We start from the raw sequence: 22,201 nt of genomic DNA, 5'->3' as shown, positions 1-22,201 counted from the left end.
GCTTCTTTAAACTATTTCCTCGGCAAGTATCTTGTTCGGAGGTTTCTTTGGATCGATGGGCTGAAGAGACATGTTGGATAGTAGTACTGCCTACTGATCTGGTGAGTGAGAGATATCCCCTGGTCCCGGTCTTGGCAAGCCTGCATCCGTACTGTAGTAGTAGTATTAAGTATTACTATACAACAAGAAGCATCCTTGATGAGTGGGAGAGACAGGTGACACTCACATGAACCCTAGCACCTCCCAACTCCCTCGGGAAACATGTCCGGGAATAGGGTGTGCAATGACATCGTACCCTGTCCACCTTGGCTAAAAACCGGGCACGAAAAAGTTTAATCTGTTACCTCGCACCGACCGCTACTATGTATTGCCAATCGCATTACGCGTAGAATTGGTGATTGATTGGCCCGGTTTTGAGAGGTGGCATCGCTTATGTGGGAATGGCATGGTACCAAGGAAGCATTTGAATGAACTGGGCAAGGAAAAGAAAGAAAGTAGTACTAGGTATCATAATATTACCCGCCACACATGGATGGGGCAGCGGGTTGGAGACGTCGAGCCAGCTCCCTTGACAGAAGGAGGGAGGACGATTCAACACACTTGTCAACTGACCTGTCATTTCCCGCAGTCAGATATGAGAGCCGCCTCGTGATCAAGAATCTGAAATTTGGATTTACCTAGGTAAGATCGGACAAGAATACGGGTCCGCGGCCAGAGCCTGGGACAAAATGGTCCCACTGTGTTAGCATGAGCAGGACCCTGTGGGCGGAGATGGTGTTCACGCACTCCACACGGGACGCTCCCGCAGTTGTTAGGAGTAATAAGAGGAAAGGACAAAGCCTCAAGAGAGCTTAGCCAGACTGACGCAGCCCGAGCTGTGCCTAAAGGCGGCTAGGTGGCCCCGGACGAATAACTGCTACTCGTTTTGCCCCAGCTTAAAGTTAAAGGCAGCTGACTTTGTCCGTAGACCATTCAGAGGCAAAACATCGCCGCCAAGTCCCCATGGTGTGCTATCAGCCGAAACTAGCAAGCGCTTTCGATGGATAGGGTTAAATAACCCCCCCCTCCCACCCGGCATTGTCGGCATCATTACCCAAGAAGAGGACCTGTGTCCACGCCACAGATTCCCGACCATTACTCCGTACAACGATATGGATCACCGTTGTGTAACCAAGTGTCCCAGAGGGATATTATTCACCTCCTTGGCACGTGGCAGTGAGCTGGACTGGGAAGCGGGCCACATTCATGTGATTTGGAATGGGACCTAGGGCAGCAGCTTCATGCTGGGGAAATGGTGTGGCCCCAGGGCTTTGGACCTTGGACAATAGCATCTGAGACAAACGCAAACCTGAATTCTAACGGACGAGGAAACTTGAATCCCACTGAATAATATCGTAGTCCGTCTGACTCGCACTCTTTGCAGGAACCCACGGCTTTGTACTCGCAGAGTTGCTGTTTGTTTGCTCCATCTTTTCCCAAGGGTTGAGGTACTGCGACCTCGGTCCTCCGTACTTTCTCTGAGGGGCGAGAGACCGTGTGAGTTCCGCCAATGACTGCATGTGAGACTTCATCGTCCTTCCCACAGCTTTGTGAGATCAACGGACAACCAGAGTAATAGGTCCGAGGGGCTTGTTACTTAGCGAGCCAGCGAAACAAGTCCGACCTAGGGGTGCGGAACGATAGATTGTTGTATTGCCACCCCGACGGATGAATGCTCAAGACACTGACTGACTGGTAGCCGTGCCAGTTGCTAATATTCATGCTTGACAAGCAGGATACAGCTTGTAATAGTAGTTGGAGTGCTTCGCTCAAGATGCGTGGTCCAAGAATGTCGCATGGACGAGGTCGCCCCACACTCATCAGGCTGTGTCATTTCCCAAATCATCTTCATGCAACAGGCTCAGCGCTCGATGGGTCTGATGGCTGCATCATCCCGATAGGAAAGGCAGCCGCTCCAAGGCGGAATCCCTGTCGTATAGTTTGCGCAAGGCCTGCGCCGCCTTCCAAGAGTACGGAATTAGGCCGACAAGATTTCAGTGTTTTTCGTACCAAGACCAACATCCGTCAGATCAATATGAGCGAGCGTATCATCATATCGGAGAGTATCCATGGAGTTAAATTATTATGACATATAATATTGCATTCTTCCTCGTACATATGTACCTGTCTCTAGTTCGATATGGCCATTCATTTCGCATAAGTCGGTCGGAGCTTTTTGGGCGCTGGCAAGGGCGTGTTCCGACTGGAATACGAAAGTATGTGTCTCATCGAAGGGGTTCGTCTCCAGTCTCGCTTGTCAACCCGCTGGTTTCAGGCTGTGTAACGCGGCGCGTGCCTTTAACATGGCCGATAATTCGGCAAGCAGGCCCTCGGGTATCTCTGATTGTGTGCCGAAGCAATGACGCGGGTTGACCATTTACCTGCGGTTGTCTTTGTAGCACATGCCTCGACATCGTCAGACCAAGGAAGAGAGAGTGGAGTATGAGTTTGTTGCTGATCATGGCTAGATCCGATGCACCATGAAACAACATTTTCATTTCCCGCACCAAGCATGAGATGCTCACCCGCCCCGAGAGTCTGTTGTTGGTCGTTCTCATGAATGCCACCATAAAGGCCTTCCTTTCCGGGCGCGACGGGACTTGCCAGCATCTTGAACCCACTGCGCTTGAAAATGCGCACCGCCAAATACCCTACCTACCCTTGTCCTTCCAACTTTAGCGGGATATCAAAGTGCGGTTCTAAATTGTCAGACCAGATTCCTGCCATGCACGATAGTGACTGATTTCGAGTTGCAACATCATACTCAGACCACTACTGGGTGAACGAGAAAAATAAGACAGAAAATCAGGATGCCGGCGAGGTCACTGCTGCAAGCCTGCAAGCGATTGCAACGAAGGATGGCGGTACTATACGACGACAAGACTAAAACAAAGAGCCTGGAGTCCTCTGGTAGCGGCTATCACTCGCCGGTGAACCAAATACCTGAATCTGGGAGTTGATACCCTCTCTCTTTTTCATTCATTCATCTTTTTTTTTAGGATAAAAAAAAAAAACCAGCCCAGCTTCCACAACAAGGTACTTAGTTTGTACTGCTACCCACAACTGAGGCTGGAGTTGAGGGTCCAATGATGTCCACTGAGATGTGTACGGAGTATTTCAGTTCGTATTAGAGCCAGAGGCTGAACTATGGTTGAAAGAATAGTTTGCTGTGGGAGTAATCAGATGGTGATGTTCCCCCACGTACTTCACTTGATGCTCGATGCCTGGCACATAAGTTGATAACGAACGCTTCGGAGTGGACTCCGGTCGATGAACTTGTCTTGCTTCTGCATGGTAGTGGTAGCGGATGGGCCACATTTGGACTGACGTCGTGGAGGCTTGCCCTGTCGTGCAGCTAAAATTCACTCTCCGCAAGTCGCATTGGGTGTCGAGGATCAAGGATCCAGATTAGACGAACGCCACGGCTAGTGAGACCAGCCACCTCAATGAAGCGATGATGGGACACACCGACTGCGCTTAATACAGAGGTGCTCCCAGTTCCACAGGAACCAAACTGTACAAGTAGGATTGTGTGGCGGACCAACCTGCTCCTTGCTTGAGACGGTCATCAGCTGAAACGATCATCTGCTGCCAATAACAATTTAGCCCGGAGTGGTCCAAAGTCTTCCAGCTCCATGCTCATCAGTGGGCCGAAAGGATAAGCACCGAGCAGCCTAGCCATGTGTACGGAGTATTTGCGCGGAGTATATCCTATGCATGTGGGTGTTAATACTGACCTAAATCGGTGGCAAACCCGCGTGGGCTACCTTTCCGGACCTATTAGGGCAACCATGCAAGCGTTTCAGAGGAGGAGATAAGTGGGAGCAAAATTATCCGGGCCATTCAACCATTTTCTGCTCGGCGCTCATTAGAGCTGAGAATGAAGGGGCGCCGATTCCCTGTCTGACAGAATGATCATACCTACCTAGGTAGGTAGTTGTCGTTAGGATTAGAATTGGACCCCGGATTCGAGGCGGAATCATGGTTATTTGCAGTTGGATTTGCGTGCCATGTACGGAGTACAGAGGGTGGCTTCCCTGGATCGAAATGGAGCAACCAGTTTGGACCCAATCATCAGTCATCATGATTAAGCACGCGTCCCCTGCCCCTGCCCACTGCCTTCTTAACGCAGGACTCGGACTCCAGGAGCGCATGCCAAGGCACCCTTTGGGGAAGGAGCCAGGAAGACCGCTTGCCACGGCAAGGCAGGACCCTGGGAGCCTTCCCTCTATCCCCTCCGCACAGTCGATTGCCCATTGTTCTAACTACATGTACTCATCATTTTCAGATGGTGGTTTTTTTCGTCATTTTAAAGCCAAATACCAATTGCAATGCGAGACACTATCCTCTGCCCAGAACTTCCTTGTTTGTACACGCAATTTCAAACTTTTCGACTCCTGTCGCCAACCATGTTGAATAAGCGCCCATGAGCGATGCCAAATATGCCGGCTCTACTGTCCTCTTGGCGCTTGCAACCAGAACTTCGGACCAACTCATTCATTCCTCCTAGCAATAACACACCCACTCTTACAGGTGATCATGGATGATGGTGTGGTGCGACGGAGACGCCAGGGCATTGTGGATTTGGGCGGCGTTTGGGTTGGAGATCTGGTGACGGCACTTGCAAAGTAAGACCAACTTCACTCGAAATTCATAGGAGCAGCAGTCACGCAGCACCGAGTGGAGGTTGCCTTGCTATTTCATCCTCCGACCCCGACAAGATCGCCAATGCAGATGATGGATCAAGTGTGACACTAAGACGACGAGGCGACATGACCCCGGTTTGAAGACTTCTGCAGCGACTGACTCTCCTACTGTTCGTTTCTCCTCTGGCTTGGACATTGAGAGACGCAAGAGCCGTTGCCCACCACCCATGGCTCCTTTCACCCCTGCCTAGCGCCCTGCCTCGTGGTGGCCAAGCCCGTTGCCATGCTGCTGGGCTGGGGTCCAATGGCCGGGGGTATTTCACCCAACCAGACTCTCTCACCGTGGACCACGAAATGATCTGTTCTTGCAGCTTTTTGGCTTCTGCTGGACTTGGGACGGCTTGTCGGATCTTAAAAACTTGGAGTGGGCCCTGGACTGCCGCCTTCGGGGCAGCCTGTGGGTCTGTGGATTGTTGAAGCTTGAACCCAATTGACTGCTACACCACCTTGAGCGCTGTTCGCTGCCCATCCACCGACAACCGAACATCGAGTCGGAACCTGTGGCCGTTCAATTGCCGTGGCTGGAGATCTGCGATCGAACATTCTCTGCGGTTTGGCGATCTGTCTCTCACATCTCAGCCCTGTCCAGATACTGCGCATTCCGCCAATTTTAGGATACATTCCGCTTGAAATCTCACTTCATGAGATGTGGTAATGAACAGGGCCCTTGAGATGGGCCGGGCCGCGGACCAGTAACGCTACATTATGTATGCATCCTATTCTCAGCACTCATGAGCTCGACATGACACCATATATAATTTAACGGCCAGCTAGAACTCTTTTTCTCTTTCGTTTATTAGTTTCCGACCCCATGTGTTAGCTTCCAAGAAGTTGGCGAACACATGAACTGAGTAGCTGGGCTGACCTAGATCATTGCCTTATGTGACAGTCGGCGGGCTCCCGTTTCATTGAGTTGCTTCCATTTTTGACAATGTTGCCAACACTAGTGGTCCCCGGAAAGCTATTCTTGGGCTGATTGGAAATAACTGGAGGCTGCAATGTGTCGATGGCTTATATGAGTTTGACCTACAGCAATGGACTTGGCCAGTATTCTGAACTCCTGAAAGCGCTTCACCGCTAATAAAACTCGCATGGAATTTGTAGTGGCTTACCGATTCCAACTGGGAACATGACAGCTCCTTATATTTGGCCTGCTAGGCCTGGTCACTTGGTGAGGCGTCCTTAACCCAATGTCCACAAAAGGGAGTCTGCGTGGCTGATGCGTCGATTGGTGTGCCTGGCTAATAATCCGAAGACGCCTTTCTGCTTCTTGCCCACAAGTCCCATCTGGGCCATATCAATAAGGTGAGACGGTCGATAAAAGACTCGAGAACAAGGATAGAAGCAATGCTAATGTTGAATTATCCAGGATCGAGCACCACGACATGCTATGCCATTGTACAGACCCAACGTCCCTACCGAGCTTCCAGGAAAGGCCCTGCCGGATCACCTCACCGTCAGTTTGTGTTTATTTCATTTGATGTCATTTTTCGCTTTGCGCTGGGTATTGTTCAAGACTAGGGCCAAACGCCCACAATCCGGCGCATAGTTATCATCGGGAGCCCATCTCGCCTTCCCCACCAGCTAGCTCCCATCCCATGTTCTTTCCAACCGACCAGACTCTTTCGACTCGCAATTGGGTGACAAGCTCCCAACACATGGAATGGGGCCTGGCCATCCGTGCTCTGCGTACTCGGTACGTCCATGGCTATTTTAATTCCGAGTACAGGCCCCATTGCCAATGTCGTGCTAAGCTGATACTTTCCGCACAGGATGCTTGCCCCAGACGCACGTACCCAGCAGTTGGACTCGAATTCCGCTCTCACGATTCCTTGTGGCGCTGAAACCGCCAGGCCAGGTTCTTGAGGCGTTCATCGCTCTGTGCCAACAGCAAGCTAGTAGTAGCTTGCTACTTTCGTCACCAAAACCCGAGTACATACTTCGTACATATGTGCCTATGTGCTCAAGTGGCTGATACCCTGGCAAAGGAACTGCCAGGCAACATACGGAGTAAACCACACCAGAATTGATTGACAACCCTGTCACGGAGACAAGCCAGCCAGTCCCTCCTCTACTCGCCTCTTGGCCATCACACGCCCCTCCTCAGCAGTCTCTGAATGTCTCCTATCCCTGTCCTCCATGTGCACAGTATGTCCACTCAAACACCACTCTCAATCCCGAATGCTCTCCAACGCTGTCAAGGTCGCGATATTCCCGATCCCCCCCAATCACAGCATCTTCCAGAAACAAGTCGTCCTTGATTCCGCTCTTCTCCATCCCTCTCCCTCTCTCCACCTTGTATTAGGTTGGTCTGGCGCATGTTAAAGCGATGCCATGAGTCGCCCCGCCCCCTGTCGTCCACACACACTCCTCTCAGTGATCAGGCAAAGCAGTTATTTTGTGGCTTTCCTCCCAACCGGTCTGTGACATTGTCAAGACTCCTTTCCTTCGGATGTACATACAGCATACATACTCAAGTAGGATACCAGCTGTGTTGGCCTCCGGCAGCCGAACTGGCACCGTACGGCTAGAAGCGAGACATGACACCCCCCACCCCTACCAATTTGATCTCCATGTATGTATGTACTCCGTACGCAACTTAGTAATTTGTATCTGGTGCTCGTTTCCGGCCCCGTTCCCAATTCTAAGATGTCTTAAGCGTTTATTACAGATCACAAATCTTACACAAAGAAAGCAAAGGCGCCGAGGGCAGTGAAGACAGAAATTCGAATCCACCGTGGAAGGCTTATTTTGAGACACGTGGATATCGAGATATTGTATGTATGTGAGTTGCATTTGGCAGGGTAACAATCTGTCCATTTATGACATACCACCCCGGTGTCATTGAGTTTTAGCAGTGGCATCGTCGGCATACAGTACCTTGATTCAAACGCCCAGGCTAGGGTTGTCCCCGAAACCCTGCTTGCCAACCCCCAGCATCCCCTGCTTCTCGTTTTTACCTCTTATGCTCCAGCACGTCTGCCAGTCACACAAGACCTGGGCTGTCGCTCTGTCTACTCATGCTCTGGACTTAGTCATTCATCCCACTATCCGTTCTCCGACGGCAGAAACCTTGGCTACAGTCCTCCAACGCCCCTCCGGCTGTTTGTCGCGCCAGAGGTGCTACAATCACTCCCTGGGTTCTCAAACCCGTTCAACATCTATTCACAGGCTTCGGGGGGCCCGTATCACTAAGCGCTCTGATATTACCTCCTTTGGAGTATCACGGTGCTGCACTCCGTTTCACACCCGCCGCCCTGGATCAAATTTGTTATATGAAGTCTGGGCACCGTTGTCCGGCATCTCACTCGTCAATTATCACTCCGAAGCAGCATATCGTCCTTCGGCCATAACCACGTTTTGCGACTGTGACGTGGGAACAGCAGAGCTTTTCTGTCGTCAGAACCTTCGTCGAGACAACGCATTGATTGTCGTTGTAGACAAGACAACCGCATCTAACTTACCGTCTTCATCATCACTGCCAGCAGAGTGGCATCCGTAACCAGCAGCGACTGGTTCCTGAGCTCCCAAGGTCTCACGCGCTGTCATATATTGCCCTTCCGTTCGGTATTGCTGAAACGCCATTCTCTCAGTCGAGCCAAGATACTGGAAAGTTCGCGAGAGGGTTTCGAGGCTCCGAGACCGCAGATCCCATCACCGAAGAGAGAAACCAGGAATGCTGCTTTGCTGTTTCCATGCTGTCTACAAGCCGCTCCAGAGACACATCCTCATCCCTTTTGAGCCCCCATCCTAGTCTACTGCTCCTAGACTGCGGTTCAGACCATACGCTGGCTTGGGACACCAAAAGTGCCAAGGCAGAGATATCTGCTCGCGCACCGGCGTATCCCTCTCCGCCGATGTCAGGGTCTCCTTCTCTGCCGCCAAAAGACCCTCGAAATTTCTATGACCGAAGTGAAGGCTTTGGCGCGTATTCCACAACCACCAGCTCGCAAGATGTTTATCGAACGAATTCGGGACAGCAACGACCAGTAGATCTACGGTTACAACTTCCGCCGCCGCGACGGCCACCACCACAATACCACCCTCGCATATCTGTACAATACCGGCCAGAATCAAATATGGAACCCCCGTATGGATATCAAGGATTGGACGGACGGGCGGCGCAAGCGGCTTTGTATTCTTCACGCGAGCCCCCTGACCTCAATAAGGGACAACATCTTCACCAGTATGGCTCCATGGTAGTTGGCACCAGTTCTACAAGTCAGCAGTCTGTAGAGAGCGGGCCCAATTCGACAGAAAATCAATCGATGGGCTCTCCGAAGTCTCAGCGCAAAACCAAAGGTCACGTTGCCTCAGCTTGTGTTCCCTGCAAAAGAGCACATCTCCGGTAAGCCTGCCCCTGAAATATTGCTTCCTCGATCACTATACAGTATTTTAACACTGCACAGATGCGATGGTATGTGATTCATATGATTTTTTTTTTTTTCCAATCTCGACATTTTATCGCTCTGATATGCCCTTCCCCCAAGATTTTTGCATTGTCTTCACTATCGAGCCCGCGGCCATGAGTTGTAGCCAGGGACTTGACACTGTATTTCTGAAAAACCACTAAGCCGGTCGATGGAGTCCCAGTAAACTGTAGCATGCTTTGCCTCTCCTAGAACACGAAATGCTACTGTATTCCAACATGTCGCTCAGTTGCAATGCGGAATCTAGTGTCACTGTTTATAAGCAGAGTGTTCTCGTACTTTGGGGTTGCCTACTTCAAAATTATTTCACTGCTGACTTGATGAATAGCACAACGGCCCTGCTCTCGGTGTATGAGTAACGGAAAAGAAGACTCTTGTATTGACGTACAGCATAAAAAACGTGGGAGGCCTCGACTACGAGATGACAGAGATGCTCGCTTTGACCCTTTGCGACCACCGCACTCCCAGGATGTCTCTCCAAGACGCCCTTTGAGCATTTATCCCTCTGCTGGTACTGGCCCTCCTTTATTTGACGATCTTTATGAGAGACATCCATCATTTCGGCAGCCAGAGATATCAACCGGTAATAGCTTCTCGGCGAGGCCTGGCGAACGAGCATCGTCATCGGATTCGAATAGTTACAATACTTCTCTTTCAGCTACGTCAGGATCACCAGAACCTGTTGCCTATTTGACTATGGCCCTCGAATTTGTTAAAGGGTCTGTATCGTTCTGGGACGCAGCTGGTTTGCCAAACATGGCTGGCCGCAACTTAGGGGATGTAGTCTTACCTGCTGAGCTCGAAAAGGTGTCACAAATCCAAAGCCATTTCAATAATGAGCAGAAGAGACGGGAGCCAAATTATTTACCTCCAATACTTGGCACCGGCTCTCAGAGTATCCAGGGACTTGGGTTTACTATTGAAGACTTCGGGCGGTTTCCGCTGAACTTTCATGACCATATGGCATTTGTAGGCTCAAATGGCTACGCCCGACCAATGGCAATTCGTGCGGGTCTGGCAAAAGAAGGCTCCTTTTACTTCATTGTACTGTTACTTAACATCCCACCAAGACAACCACAGATACCCCCTACCTCCAATCCACCCAGAGCACAATCGAATCTACCGTATAAACGATCCAACCCGGAGATATTTTTTACACAACGTCCACCATTTGATCCTATCCGCAATCGATCCAGCGAGAATTTCCATACAGCTAATTTAGCTGCAGAACCATCAAGTCGCCCTCGAAGACTAGCAGGTTTTATAGAGCAAGGTTCAAATCAAGCAGGACAACAATACGAAGGGGCAATGGAGAGGCAACCTTACAGAGGACGATCATACCCAATTACCCAACAAGAATCCGCTGGGCAAAATTATACGAGCCTTCGACAAGGCTTTCAGCTTCCCCCTATACGATCTCGAACAGAGCAACCAGCGCTTCGTGAACCAGCAACCTGGACCCGTAACGAACGGTCAAGCCGTGTTGACATAGGGGTCTTGATTGACAAACCGGATGATCCCACAAGATTTCGAGGGGAGCGTTTGCCTTGAAATTTTAGAAAATTTTAAAAAGCTGCGGCCAGTTTCATTGGACCCAAGTACCAAGACTGTCTACACTGTAGCTATTTGCCTTTCGAGTTCTGACCCTAAAGGCTGCGGTTGTAGAAAAGTTTGCATTGATTTTGAATCAGCTAAGACGGCTAAAATTGATACGCATTCGGCTAGAAGCGTTTACATTGACTATCGGAGAAAGAATCATTTGACGAGCTGTGGAGAATAAATGACTATAGCTTTGATGAAGCGAGGTCTAAAACGATAACATACGAATGGATGTGACAATCACCCGGATTTCAACTGCAGCATATACAGCAGGAATTAGACACAAGAGAACTAGCCATGAGGTGCCATGGACGCTTATCAGGGTCACAACATGTCTTGGATGTTGGATGATATATTGTGGCTGAGGGACCAGTTGGCTAGATGATATTTATGCCGATGAATTTAGACCTTGCATTTTGTTATCAAGAGTTTTTGAAAGCACACAAAATAATGACAACAGCATTCGATGAGAATTCAGCCGTGAGGCCGTTTTTCGAATCTGCCTCCCTTTCTAGACGGCAAAGATGCTTGAACAACCTCGTCTACGACGATGAAGCTCCGGGAGATGGAAAGCAAAGAAATAGATTTCTGTACTGTTGGACGATATTTCAAACAAGAAAATCAGATGCTTGTTTAAAATTTTAAACTGTTACCAAATAACATTATTAAGAACAAAGCTGGTGATATACGTTCAGATATCTCGTCTTGTCATATGAGCCATGACACACTATTGGCCTTGTGAGGTGTTGGTACACGTTGAAGTACATAGCCAGGTTCTGCGTAGAGCATGACGAAAAACGAAGCACGAGGAGCAGAGCGGAGAAGTGACTGTCTAGCACTTGATGCAAGCAGGACAGTCCGGGCGACCAGGCAGGGGGCCATTGCCAGATTTTGCCGAGTGTGTTGTGTTGGTTCGTTGGCCAACCTAAAGTAAAGTAGGTGAGCAAACTCTGCATGTACATAAGTACTTGGACGGAGGAGAAACTTGGGCCAGATCAAGGGGAGGTACATATAGGAAGGAGTCTGATGTGGCGGCAAGCGAGCACAAGCACAAGCACAAGCACAATCACAAACACGAGCACGAGCACGAGCACAAACCAGACACAGCATTGAGGCCGCAGCCCACCATCCTTGCCCAAAAAGTGACGGGTCGTAATCAGATGATGGCAAAGCTGGCATGGCCATGCGAGGCCCGAGCCAGGGCGGGCAGGTTTTGTTTGATTTTCTTGCCTTATCCCCGCACAGGAAGCACCTATCGCAACTGAAAATGAGTGCATTCAACGACGCCCCAAGGGTTCCGACGTCGCGCATCCGGACGGGGAGGACGAGATCTGCGCTAGCCAGGTTGCCAGGATGGGACATGGAAGCATCCAAGCATCCCACAGCCATCCACCGCCATCCACAGCCGCCATCCCAAGGGTGTGGTACACGGTCCAAGACAATTGGGGGACCGGGGGGGCGGGGGATCCAGGTCAACAGGGTCCAAAAACCCCGGCCCAATGGAATCTCAACAGTGGGGGCCAATTTCACTCTTTTTTTGGAGGCTTCAATGCGCAAATGAGAGCAGCTTCAGCTTGGTGTTGTACATGCGGAATCAGTAATGGCGTGATGTCTCGATGGTGGTTTGTGTGGCGTGCGGATAGTTTTTTGCGTGGCTGCTTCTGCAAGGGAAAAAGGAGGGGGAACATGAGTGTAATGGGCGGCGGCACACGGCAGATAAGATCCCAATCTCAGAGTGAGCGACTCGACGGCTGGCAACGGGGGATATCAGTGGTCTGGGATTTTTGGTGTCGGGGCCGTTGGGCCGCTGGGGACCGGACCATCCGCTGGCACTTGGGACGGTCGCAGCAGACTAGTAGCAAGTACTACTACTCCGTACTACTAGTACATCCAAGTACTCAATGTATGTATGTACATACCTTGGGTCAAGTACCTAGAGGTATTCAATAGTCCGGAGACAAAGTCACATCCCGTTGCTAGTTGGCCCCCATTTCCACCCGGACAATGCGTCGACCCCGAACATCTGCATGATACCTTTACAAGACCGGACGGGCCTGGGCAGCTTGGCAGCGAAAAAATGGGCTGCCCGCTTGCTGTGCATCCCTTGTTAATCCCGTACTACACGGGGTGCGCATGGTGCACGGTCACGTGCAGGCGCGGAAGCCTCGCGTCTCTGCGGGTCCCGTTTGAATTCGATGGTCCCGCGAAGCTTGAACATTTACGAACCCCACTCTCTCTCACCATCGCCTATTCACGCCACCCCCCCTTGTTCTTGTCCTGTCTCTTCTCTTGTCAGCGTTGCCTCTTGAAACCGTTGTCTATTTCTGGTCGGAATTGCGGCTTTCCCCGAAGCCTTGGCAGTGGTTTTGTCCATGCTGCCGCATAGCCGCATAGCGAGCGGTACGCGGCCACGCTAGTCTTGGTGTGCTGGTGCCACTGGTGGCACGCATCCCGTCAAGTTATCGTGACTCTTCATCGGCTTGGTGTATATCAAAGACATGGAGGAAATGGATCTGGATGCACCTGCGGGTAGGAAACGCAAGGCAGATGACATTCCGGACGATCCTCGGCCCGCTCGGCGAATTAAGGTAAATTGACATCTTGCTGCTCACCCCCTTTCTGGGTGTTGCCCGGGAAGAAGAAGGGAAAAAAGTGACAAATGATAGATCTTGCTTGCTAACCGTTCTGCCCCGACTGCAAATTAGGCGTTGGATCCAGACGTCGTGAATAAGATTGCAGCCGGCGAGATCATCGTCGCCCCTGTGCACGCTCTCAAAGAACTCGTCGAGAATGCAGTGGATGCCGGCTCTACGGCGTTGGAAATCCTCGTTAAAGATGGCGGCCTGAAGCTCCTCCAGATCACAGATAATGGCTGTGGGATTGAGGTATATATATGCATTATCCCCCGCTGGCATCTAGTGCTTCATTGCCGTGATTCGACCGACTTTGCTGATATGAGATAATAGAAGGAGGATCTGGCTATCCTCTGTGAACGCCACACTACATCCAAAATCACAGCATTCGAGGACTTGTCATCCATTGGTACTTATGGCTTCCGCGGAGAGGCCCTTGCTAGTATAAGCCATATTGCCCATCTGTCAGTTACCACCAAGACAAAAGATTCACCATTGGCATGGCGCGCACATTATCTAGATGGCAAGATGGTTGCTCCCAAACCTGGCCAGCCCGCGGAGCCCAAGGGAGTCGCAGGTCGACCAGGGACTCAAATCACAGTGGAGGACTTGTTCTTCAGTATCCCAACTCGAAGAAGAGCCTTCCGATCCTATTCTGATGAATTCAACAAAATTATCGACATGGTTGGCCGCTATTCCATCCACTGTCAAGGCGTCGGTTTTACTTGCAAAAAGGCTGGTGAATCTTCCAACACCTTGTCAATCCAAAGCCAAGCTACTACGCTGGATAGAGTGCGTCAGATATATGGCAGCAGCGTCGCCAATGAGTTGGTCGATTTTTCTGCATCCGATGCACGCTGGGGCTTCAAAGCTCAGGTCCTGGCGACCAACGCAAATTATCATATCAAAAAGACGACATTTCTCCTCTTCATAAACAACCGGAGCGTCGAGTCTGCAAATGTCAAAAAAGCAATCGAACAGACCTATTTGAATTTTCTGCCAAAGGGTGGCCACCCTTTTGTCTATCTTAGTTTGGAAATCGATCCTGCACGAGTCGATGTCAATGTTCACCCAACAAAACGGGAGGTTCATTTCCTGAATGAGGATGAAATCCTCCACGCAGTTTGCACCGAGCTGGAGTCACGTCTAGCAAATGTCGATACTAGCCGAACCTTTAAGACACAAACATTGCTTCCCGGAGCAAAACCCGTACCCGAATCCATAGACGAGGATCAGCCATCTCCGAGAATCATGGTGACGGGTAAGAGAAGGCGTAATTCAAACGATTTGGTCCGAACTGATACGTATGCACGCAAAATTACTACCATGTTCTCCCACGCTGATGGTGGTGAGGGATCCAAGGCAAAGACGTCCAAAGAGGAAGAGCCACTGGCGGTACCGGAAAATATTGAATACGAAACGAATGACCGAGAGATGACTGCGTGCCGGCTAAAAAGTATAAAGGAACTGCGCAGCGAAGTACGAGACAACATACATCACGATTTAACTGAAATATTCGCATCACATACATTTGTTGGCATAGTAGACGATAGTCGAAGGCTGGCAGCTATTCAGAGCGGTGTCAGACTATACCTGGTAGACTACGGCCACACATGTTTTGAATATTTTTACCAACTGGGACTTACAGATTTTGGGAATTTTGGCGTTATTCGATTTAGTCCTCCCTTGGGACTTAGAGACCTGCTGCAAATGGCAGCTGAGACCGAAAAGAAAGTCCTAGGGGCAGCTGACCATGATTTCCCCGTGGAGAAGATTGTTGATAAAGTTGCCAATCAGCTCATTGAGCGCAGGGAAATGCTTCACGAGTACTTTTCTCTTGAAGTGTCGCCAACAGGCGAGTTGATTTCTATTCCGTTGATGTTGAAGGGTTACACGCCCCCACTGTCGAAGCTCCCTCGGTTCCTGCTACGACTCGGTCCCAACGTCAACTGGAACGATGAAAAGGAGTGTTTTGATTCTTTTACGCGAGAGCTGGCCACATTTTACGTGCCGGAGCAGTTACCTACCCCGCCAGCTCCGGGTGGGGGTGAGGAAGAGGAGGAAATCCCCGAAGAGATGAAGACGAGAAGGCAGCATGTCAGATGGGTAGTAGAGCATATATTCTTTCCGGCGTTCAAAACAAAGCTGGTGGCGACAAAGGCGCTCATGGACGGGGGCATCTTGGAGGTTGCGAGCTTGAAAGGGTTATACAAGGTGTTTGAGCGGTGCTGAGGAATTTTTAGGCGTCGATATCGGCAGAGCCACAAGTGTAGTGCTTTTTTTGTCCCCTGTTTGCTGGGGAATACGGTAATGTATTATATTTGCTGGACAGGATTTCTTGTTCGTAATGTGGAACTGCGAATGCTTCCAGTGAGTCAACTTTTAGTCTTCAGTCTACTATTCCAATGCATATGATCCATGTTCAACCCCTTTTAGCAAACAAATCATTGCTAGATTGCAGCATGTCTCATTCATGATTCATTCCTCTCCACCTCGTTCTCTCTTTCAAGAGCCGTTGACATCATCGGGCTTGTTCTTCTTCTTGTACGCCAAGAATCTTCCCAGATTCATCACCGCCTCGTCCGCGCGGGCCCTCAGCTCAGGCTGCGTCTTCTTGTCGACACTCTTGACCATTGCCCGGGCCTTGGGCAGCACGGCCTCAAGCTGATTCAGGAAATTGTCCTTCCAGAAAACCTCCCCGTCGTACGCGAATCCCTCGCTGCTGTAAATGTCAAAAACTTGGTTCAATGCCTCGACGGCATCGGCGGCGGGTGTATCAGGCAGTCCGGTGAGAAGGGTGATGAGGAACGTGCCGATTTCGCGGTTCAGAGACGCGGGGGCAGGATCGGCGGCGAGCTGGCCGAGCACTCCTACGCATTTGACGCCAAGTCGCTGGAAGGGATCTTCAGAATCCTGGGGTTCCATGGACTTGGTGGCCCGGTAGAGGGAGATGAATTTGCGGTGCTCGTCGCCCATGAGGGGTGTGCTGCCGCCGAGGCTGCGGGATACAGCCCATGCGAGGCCCGTCACTTGCGTGGCGAGATTGACGTCGGCGGTGTCGCTGGAGAGAATGGGCGTAATGACTTGTTCCCACAGGGTGCGGCCGACGGGGGCCCAGGCTTTTTGGATGCCGGCGTTTTGGTCTACGGAGAAGTCGACGAGTGAGACGGACCAGGCAATGTTGTTGAGAGCGGAGAGGGCGAGACCATGGAGTTGCAGAGAGTCATTGTTGGTTGGTTGGAAGGAGGAGATGCGAATGAGTTCAGGGAGGGCAGTTTGGAGAAGGGCTTTTAGGACGGGCATGTCGTCGATGTTGGCTTTGTCATCGTCGCCATCTACGCCAGTGACCATTTCCATATCGGCTTCCATCGCATCCTGGTCCATTTCGTCGTCGTCGTCGTCTTCACCCTCGGCGTCAGAGCCGCCTGCATCGGCATCATCCATGTCTTCGTCGTCTTTGGGTTCCTCGGCGTCAGGCTTTGCGGGAACGGGCGTGTCCACGTTGGCAGAGTTCAGAGTCGTGCCGATGGAGGCCAATGTTTCGAGTGCCAGCCGCTGCATCTTCAGTGGGTTTGACCTGCCTTGACTGCCATTAGCAGCCTGTTGATCGGGCTGAATAGTCGCAATGGCCTTGGTAAGTGTGGGAACTAATAGAGAATCGTCTGCGCCGGTAACATTGGGTGCGTCCTTGAGTCCCTCAAGCGCAGAAAAAACATTGTGAAGGGTGGCACAAGCCAGGACGCCCTCGCCGGTGACATGGTTCTTGAGAGATGACATGGCCTGATAACATTTAGAGTTGGTGACAATCTTCTTGGCCAGATTGCCATTTTCTTCGGTAAGAAGCATAAGACAAGCCAAGGCAACGTCTCGGAGGCTTGAAATACCGTCGGATTCGACATCGTCGGTGTTGGCTGGGGCAACAAGAAGGTCTTGGGCAACAAGAACGAAGAGGAAGTCAATGATGGTGGTGTTGGAGGATATGGCTTCAAGAATATCGTCAGCAGCCTCGGCCAATGTAGTAAGCAAGGTAATCAGAGACGCAGAAATGCCGAAGACAAGGGGCATTTCTGGCGGGGAAAATTCTGAGGAGCCAGCACCGAGGGACGATAACTTGTCCGAAACATTCTTAGCAGCGTGTGCGATAGCTGGCAGAATATCAGAGCGGAACAGGTGCACGCAGAAATCATCCTCCTCCTCCAGAACTAAGCCCTGCAAGATGCACCATCCAGCAGCTCTACTTTGGAGAGCCGCATCGGTCAGAGTCTGTGTGAGGATGATGTGGACGATTTGTTCCCGGAGCAGGAGCTTGCGGCACTTGGTGTCCTGGATGATGTTGGCGACGGCGACGGCAGCGGCAGAGCGAGACTTGGGGTCGGGATTCTGAAGGTCGTTGATGACAGGGATGATCTTGGCTTCTCGAAGAGCGGCGAGTTCAGGGTCTGAGGGTGCCTTGACGGGTTTGGCGAGGGGGTCTCGTCGCTGAGAGGTACCGGCTCGGTTGCGACGCGATTTACCCATGGTGTGCGGGTTGGGCGGGGTCTAAATTGGAAAATTCCTTTTTTTTTTTTGGTCCCCAGTCGTCCTACTCTGTAGCTATGTGAAGGGAGAACGCGAAAGAAAGACGGAAGAGAGGCGGTGCTGGTGCCAATTGGCGGCGTGAAGGCTCGACGCGAGAGCTTACAGACGCAACTTTTTTTTTTCCCCATGTCTTTTTTGTGTCTTGGTGTTGCTGCCCATCGTCACCAACGACCCCACAGCGGATGCCCCGCTGGGTAGATGTGGCGTCAACGGCGGCGACACGGGCATGTCTACGGAATAGTACTTCGTGTAGTACTACTCCGTACTCCGTACAGAGTACGTGTGTACCAAGTAATACCCTGTATTAGACGGTTTCGACATGGTCTGGCCAAATTCAATCAGCTGCCTAGCTGGGTAAAGTGGTCACCTTTGCCGTCCGGTGCAAAGTGCCCGCCCAGGGCCCTTAAATGTCCCGTCGTGTCTTGGCCGCGTCCCGACATTCAACTCATGTTTGCGCCGCAGTCTCGTCTCACCACATCTGCCCAGGGTTTGAGACACCAAGATCAGCATTTTCATGGTTGCAACCTATTCATCGTCTCATTGTCCCATCAGTAGATACTAACCCGGGAACCAGGTATCCGGGCACCTTCCCAGTTGCATGAAAGCCTACCATGCAATGCACACCGTGTATCACACACCGTACACCGCACACCGCACACCGAGCTCCGTACTCCGTACTCCGTACGCCACCTGCCAACTACATCATCTGGCAAATTTGAGTCAATCCAATCCCTCTTCCTGCAACGCGCTCACATACATCACCAACTCACACACCTGCATACGCCCATGACGGGGAGTCCCGACGCAGATCCTTTTCCTCGTCTCAGTCATCCCCCGATGACCCTATATGTTTCTCTGCGGCCCAAAGCAAACGTCGCAGATCCATATCTGTCCTTGCCGTGTACGGAGTACTCCGTAAGTCAAGACAAGATCGTGATTTGACTTGACGCGCCCGCCTTGTTTCCCGTTGCCATTATCGCACCCTGCAATCCTGGCCAGCTCCGGACCCTTGTGAGCTGTGGCTGCTGACATGGTGTCTGTATCCTGATCATCACATCGTCTTCGGTTGCTGGGTACCTTGGAGCCAGAGAACCTCACATCATGCCCGCATCGCGCGGATGGCATCCACGGCATCTATGGCCCCCATGGCGTCATGCCGACGAGATATCCAAGAAGGACGATGACCTCCCCTTACCCAGGCACTCCAACCATGGCCGTAGCTACGGTGCGCAGTGGCAATCGGCTAGAATGCCACGCCGGACCTGGGTGAAACGCCTTGCAGCATATGCGCTTGTCATGGTGTTTCTTGTATACCTCTTTAACCGCGCCCATTCGCCAAGTTCGTCTGCCCTGCCGGGAAGCAGAGACGATCCCGACGCCGTCGCGGCCGCTTACAAGGAGCGCTTTGATCCAGCGCGGACGGCGCATCTTGACGGTGCGCCTAAGAAGCCATCGCCTCCGCACCAGCCGCCACCTGCAGAGGTCGATGGCCAACAGAAAGGCATTTCATCGCCGAAAGAGTCCATTGATGAAGAAAGCAAGGAAGGTCACAAGCCTGACAACGGCCGTGCCAAGTCTCCTCCCAAATATGACGGCCCAATACGGTATCCTGCACTGGCTTCGTCACTGGGAGCCATCGCAACGACCGGCGGAGATTCACCCCGTAATCGCAACGTCCTATTTGCAGCTGCCAGTCTCAAAAGCGCTTCTACCTTGCTACCTATGGCATGCGAAATGGCAATGGAGCGCCAGAGCTATGTTCATTTTGCCTTTATCGGCACGGCGGATATTGCGATGCAGGACCTCCTCGAGGTCAATGGTATCGACAAGACGTGCCCGCTTCTTTTACATGGTATGACTTGTTGCCGTGGAAGATTGTCTGGATCGCCTTCTAATGCCCTGCGCAATAGATGCTCGCCCAGACCACTACCAAATGTCGACAGAGAGTCGCATGTCCTTGGCCATTGTGAAAGCACTGTGTACGTTGTTGCCGCCCGCTCCACGATACTGTCTAGCAAGATATATCTGCTTGTCATCAAATGCAGTCTTCTACATTTCACCATCTCTGGTTATGTTTCGCCGCCGTCTGGGTATCTAGTCACTGTGGTTAAATATTTTGTCGCCCTACTGTGCTTTGTTCTAGGTCGCAAGGATTTTCAAGCTAATAGTGTCATCCTCAGATCTTTTGAATTTCCACATGCACCCACAAGCGGTATTCATAGATTCCACAAACGGAGAAGAAAGCTACTTCCTCCGCGCGGTCCGAGACCAGGTTTCGTCCACGCAATCTGCTCTTATAGAGCTACCCGAGCATTCTCGAACAAGTCTCGCGTGGATATCCAAACTAGATTCAGCAGCTCTGTCAGGTAAGTTCAAGGGCGCGTCGCATAATGAGGTAATCGAATTAACCGGACTGGAAATCTTGTAGCTTGGAATGATGTTCGATTTGACATCTTGATTCATGCAGCACCCACCGGTACAGCAAACCTCGAGAGGCTGCTCAGGTCGATTGCAAGGGCAGACTTAGCTGGTATTCAGACCCCACACATTACCGTCGAGCTTCCTTTCGTCGCGGATGCGCCGTTGGAGTCCTATCTTGCAAACTTCAAATGGCCGCGTCCAACTCCATCCGACGGACAAAGACCACAGATGATTTCACTCCGTCGCCGAATTACGCGACAGCTGATGGAAGAGGAAGATAGTTCTGTGCGCTTCATCGAATCGTTCTGGCCAACTGACCCTCGGCGCTCTCATGTTTTGGTGCTAGCTCCTCATACAGAGGTTACGCCCCAATTCTTCCAATGTTCGTCTCCGTCTCCCTCGGCCTAATACCCCTAGTCCGACTTCGCACTAATTGAATATTAGACGTGAAATATTCACTTTTGTATCAGCTTCACTCAAAATTTGCTCGGATGGAAGATTACCACGCAAGCCTACTGGGCATCAGCCTCTCAGTACCAACTACGCTAATAGACGGAACCCAGCCGTTCACACCTCCCAAGCCACTCCACGGCGACAAAGACGAGCCGGGTGAGACCGCCTTCTTGTGGCAGCGGCCCAACAGCGAGGCCATGGTGTTTTTGGGCGGAAAGTGGGTAGAGCTTCATCACTTCGTGGCGCAAACACTCTACAAGAAACGATCAATGTCTTCAACACCCGCCCTACTGGCAAAGAAGCAGGCCAGCAAGGAATATCCCGCATGGCTGGAATATGCTCTGCGGCTGTCACGCGTAAGAGGATACTTTACACTGTATCCTAGCCGAGAAACGGCGAAAGCTATCATCGGCGTGCATAGCGACGTTCCCGATGCACCAGAGGAATACTCAAAGGATGAATCGAGACCAAAGTCGCCCAAAGACTACTCAGATAAAGTGGACAAGGATTTTGACCCAGTATCTCCAGTCGACATGTTGGAGACCCTACCTCACAATGGGGAGCTGCAATCACCTGGCCCCCTACCACTATTGTCGTGGGATGGCCAGGCTAAGACGAAAGACAGCATTGCCGAGGATGCAGGTGAGTACACTACATTGTTCCGGAGAGAGGTTGGTGAGTGCGGGGAGGACTATTTGAAGAATCATCCCATTGCAAACAACATGGCGGGGGACCTATTTTGTAAACCCAAGGCGTGATATGGTCTTTTGTTGTGTTTCTGTGTCCTTGGGTTGGGATGAGTCGTGCCTGTATATTATTTATGCTTGTCAACGTGCAAAACAAAGCGAAACTGGGCGAATTAGTGTCCTTTTGGATTCAGTAAATACTTGGGCTAAATGAGAGACACCTCGAAGTATTTTATCACAGTGTTAGATTCTGTAAATGCCTCGGCATGTTATTCTCACAGTCAAATGTTCCCTGGCTGGAAACGATATGGGGATATCCAAAACACAAAGATCAACCCCCTCCCTGATGACGAATTCTGGTGGTGACGAGTAAAACTATACTCGAGCCGATGATGCAAAAGGCCAATGTCCCCAGAATCTACGCAATTAGTACCCGCACATTTCTCTTTGCTCTCTCCCTACACGTATCCAAATGTAGTAGATGGGGGGGTGAATGCAGAAATGGTTTGTGTGCACTTACTAGCTGCGTCCTCCACCCGGTCTGCACGATGGCCGCCTTCTTGCTATACTTGTTCACTGTTTCTACGCACAGTACTTAGCTCGCCGTCCTCGACAATTTGCCAACTTATTCCCTCTTTCTTGCCCAGGAAGGAAAT

General features: G+C 51.1%; 4 protein-coding genes across 4 annotated transcripts; 3 read left to right on the top strand and 1 right to left on the bottom strand.

Moving 5' to 3' along the window:
* Positions 1–7,285: 7,285 nt before the first annotated feature.
* On the top strand, positions 7,286–10,726 carry MAA_06456 (c6 zinc finger domain containing protein; the record flags this gene model as incomplete). The annotated part of the gene is made up of 5 exons (XM_007824454.2): positions 7,286–7,320; positions 7,441–7,522; positions 8,186–9,093; positions 9,155–9,162; positions 9,504–10,726. 5 exons carry the CDS (start codon positions 7,286–7,288, stop codon positions 10,724–10,726), a joined length of 2,256 nt encoding a protein of 751 aa, XP_007822645.2.
* A 2,546-nt stretch (positions 10,727–13,272) lies between these two features.
* Positions 13,273–15,639, top strand: MAA_06457 (DNA mismatch repair protein Mlh1; the record flags this gene model as incomplete). The annotated part of the gene is made up of 3 exons (XM_007824455.1): positions 13,273–13,362; positions 13,480–13,659; positions 13,741–15,639. 3 exons carry the CDS (start codon positions 13,273–13,275, stop codon positions 15,637–15,639), a joined length of 2,169 nt encoding a protein of 722 aa, XP_007822646.1.
* A 273-nt stretch (positions 15,640–15,912) lies between these two features.
* On the bottom strand, positions 15,913–17,925 carry MAA_06458 (Armadillo-type fold domain containing protein; the record flags this gene model as incomplete). The annotated part of the gene is made up of 1 exon (XM_007824456.1): positions 15,913–17,925. The coding sequence occupies one exon, from the start codon at positions 17,923–17,925 to the stop codon at positions 15,913–15,915; it is 2,013 nt and encodes a 670-aa protein (XP_007822647.1).
* A 1,161-nt stretch (positions 17,926–19,086) lies between these two features.
* MAA_06459 (uncharacterized protein) lies at positions 19,087–21,617 on the top strand (the record flags this gene model as incomplete). The annotated part of the gene is made up of 5 exons (XM_007824457.1): positions 19,087–19,837; positions 19,896–19,964; positions 20,208–20,351; positions 20,414–20,788; positions 20,851–21,617. 5 exons carry the CDS (start codon positions 19,087–19,089, stop codon positions 21,615–21,617), a joined length of 2,106 nt encoding a protein of 701 aa, XP_007822648.1.
* Between the last annotated feature and the right edge of the window lie 584 nt (positions 21,618–22,201).

This window comes from Metarhizium robertsii, assembly GCF_000187425.2.
Source record: "Metarhizium robertsii ARSEF 23 chromosome Unknown MAA_Scf_6, whole genome shotgun sequence".
NCBI lineage: Eukaryota > Fungi > Ascomycota > Sordariomycetes > Hypocreales > Clavicipitaceae > Metarhizium > Metarhizium robertsii.
Note: the sequence above shows the minus strand (reverse complement) of the source record. Positions and strands in the feature narration are given on the sequence as shown.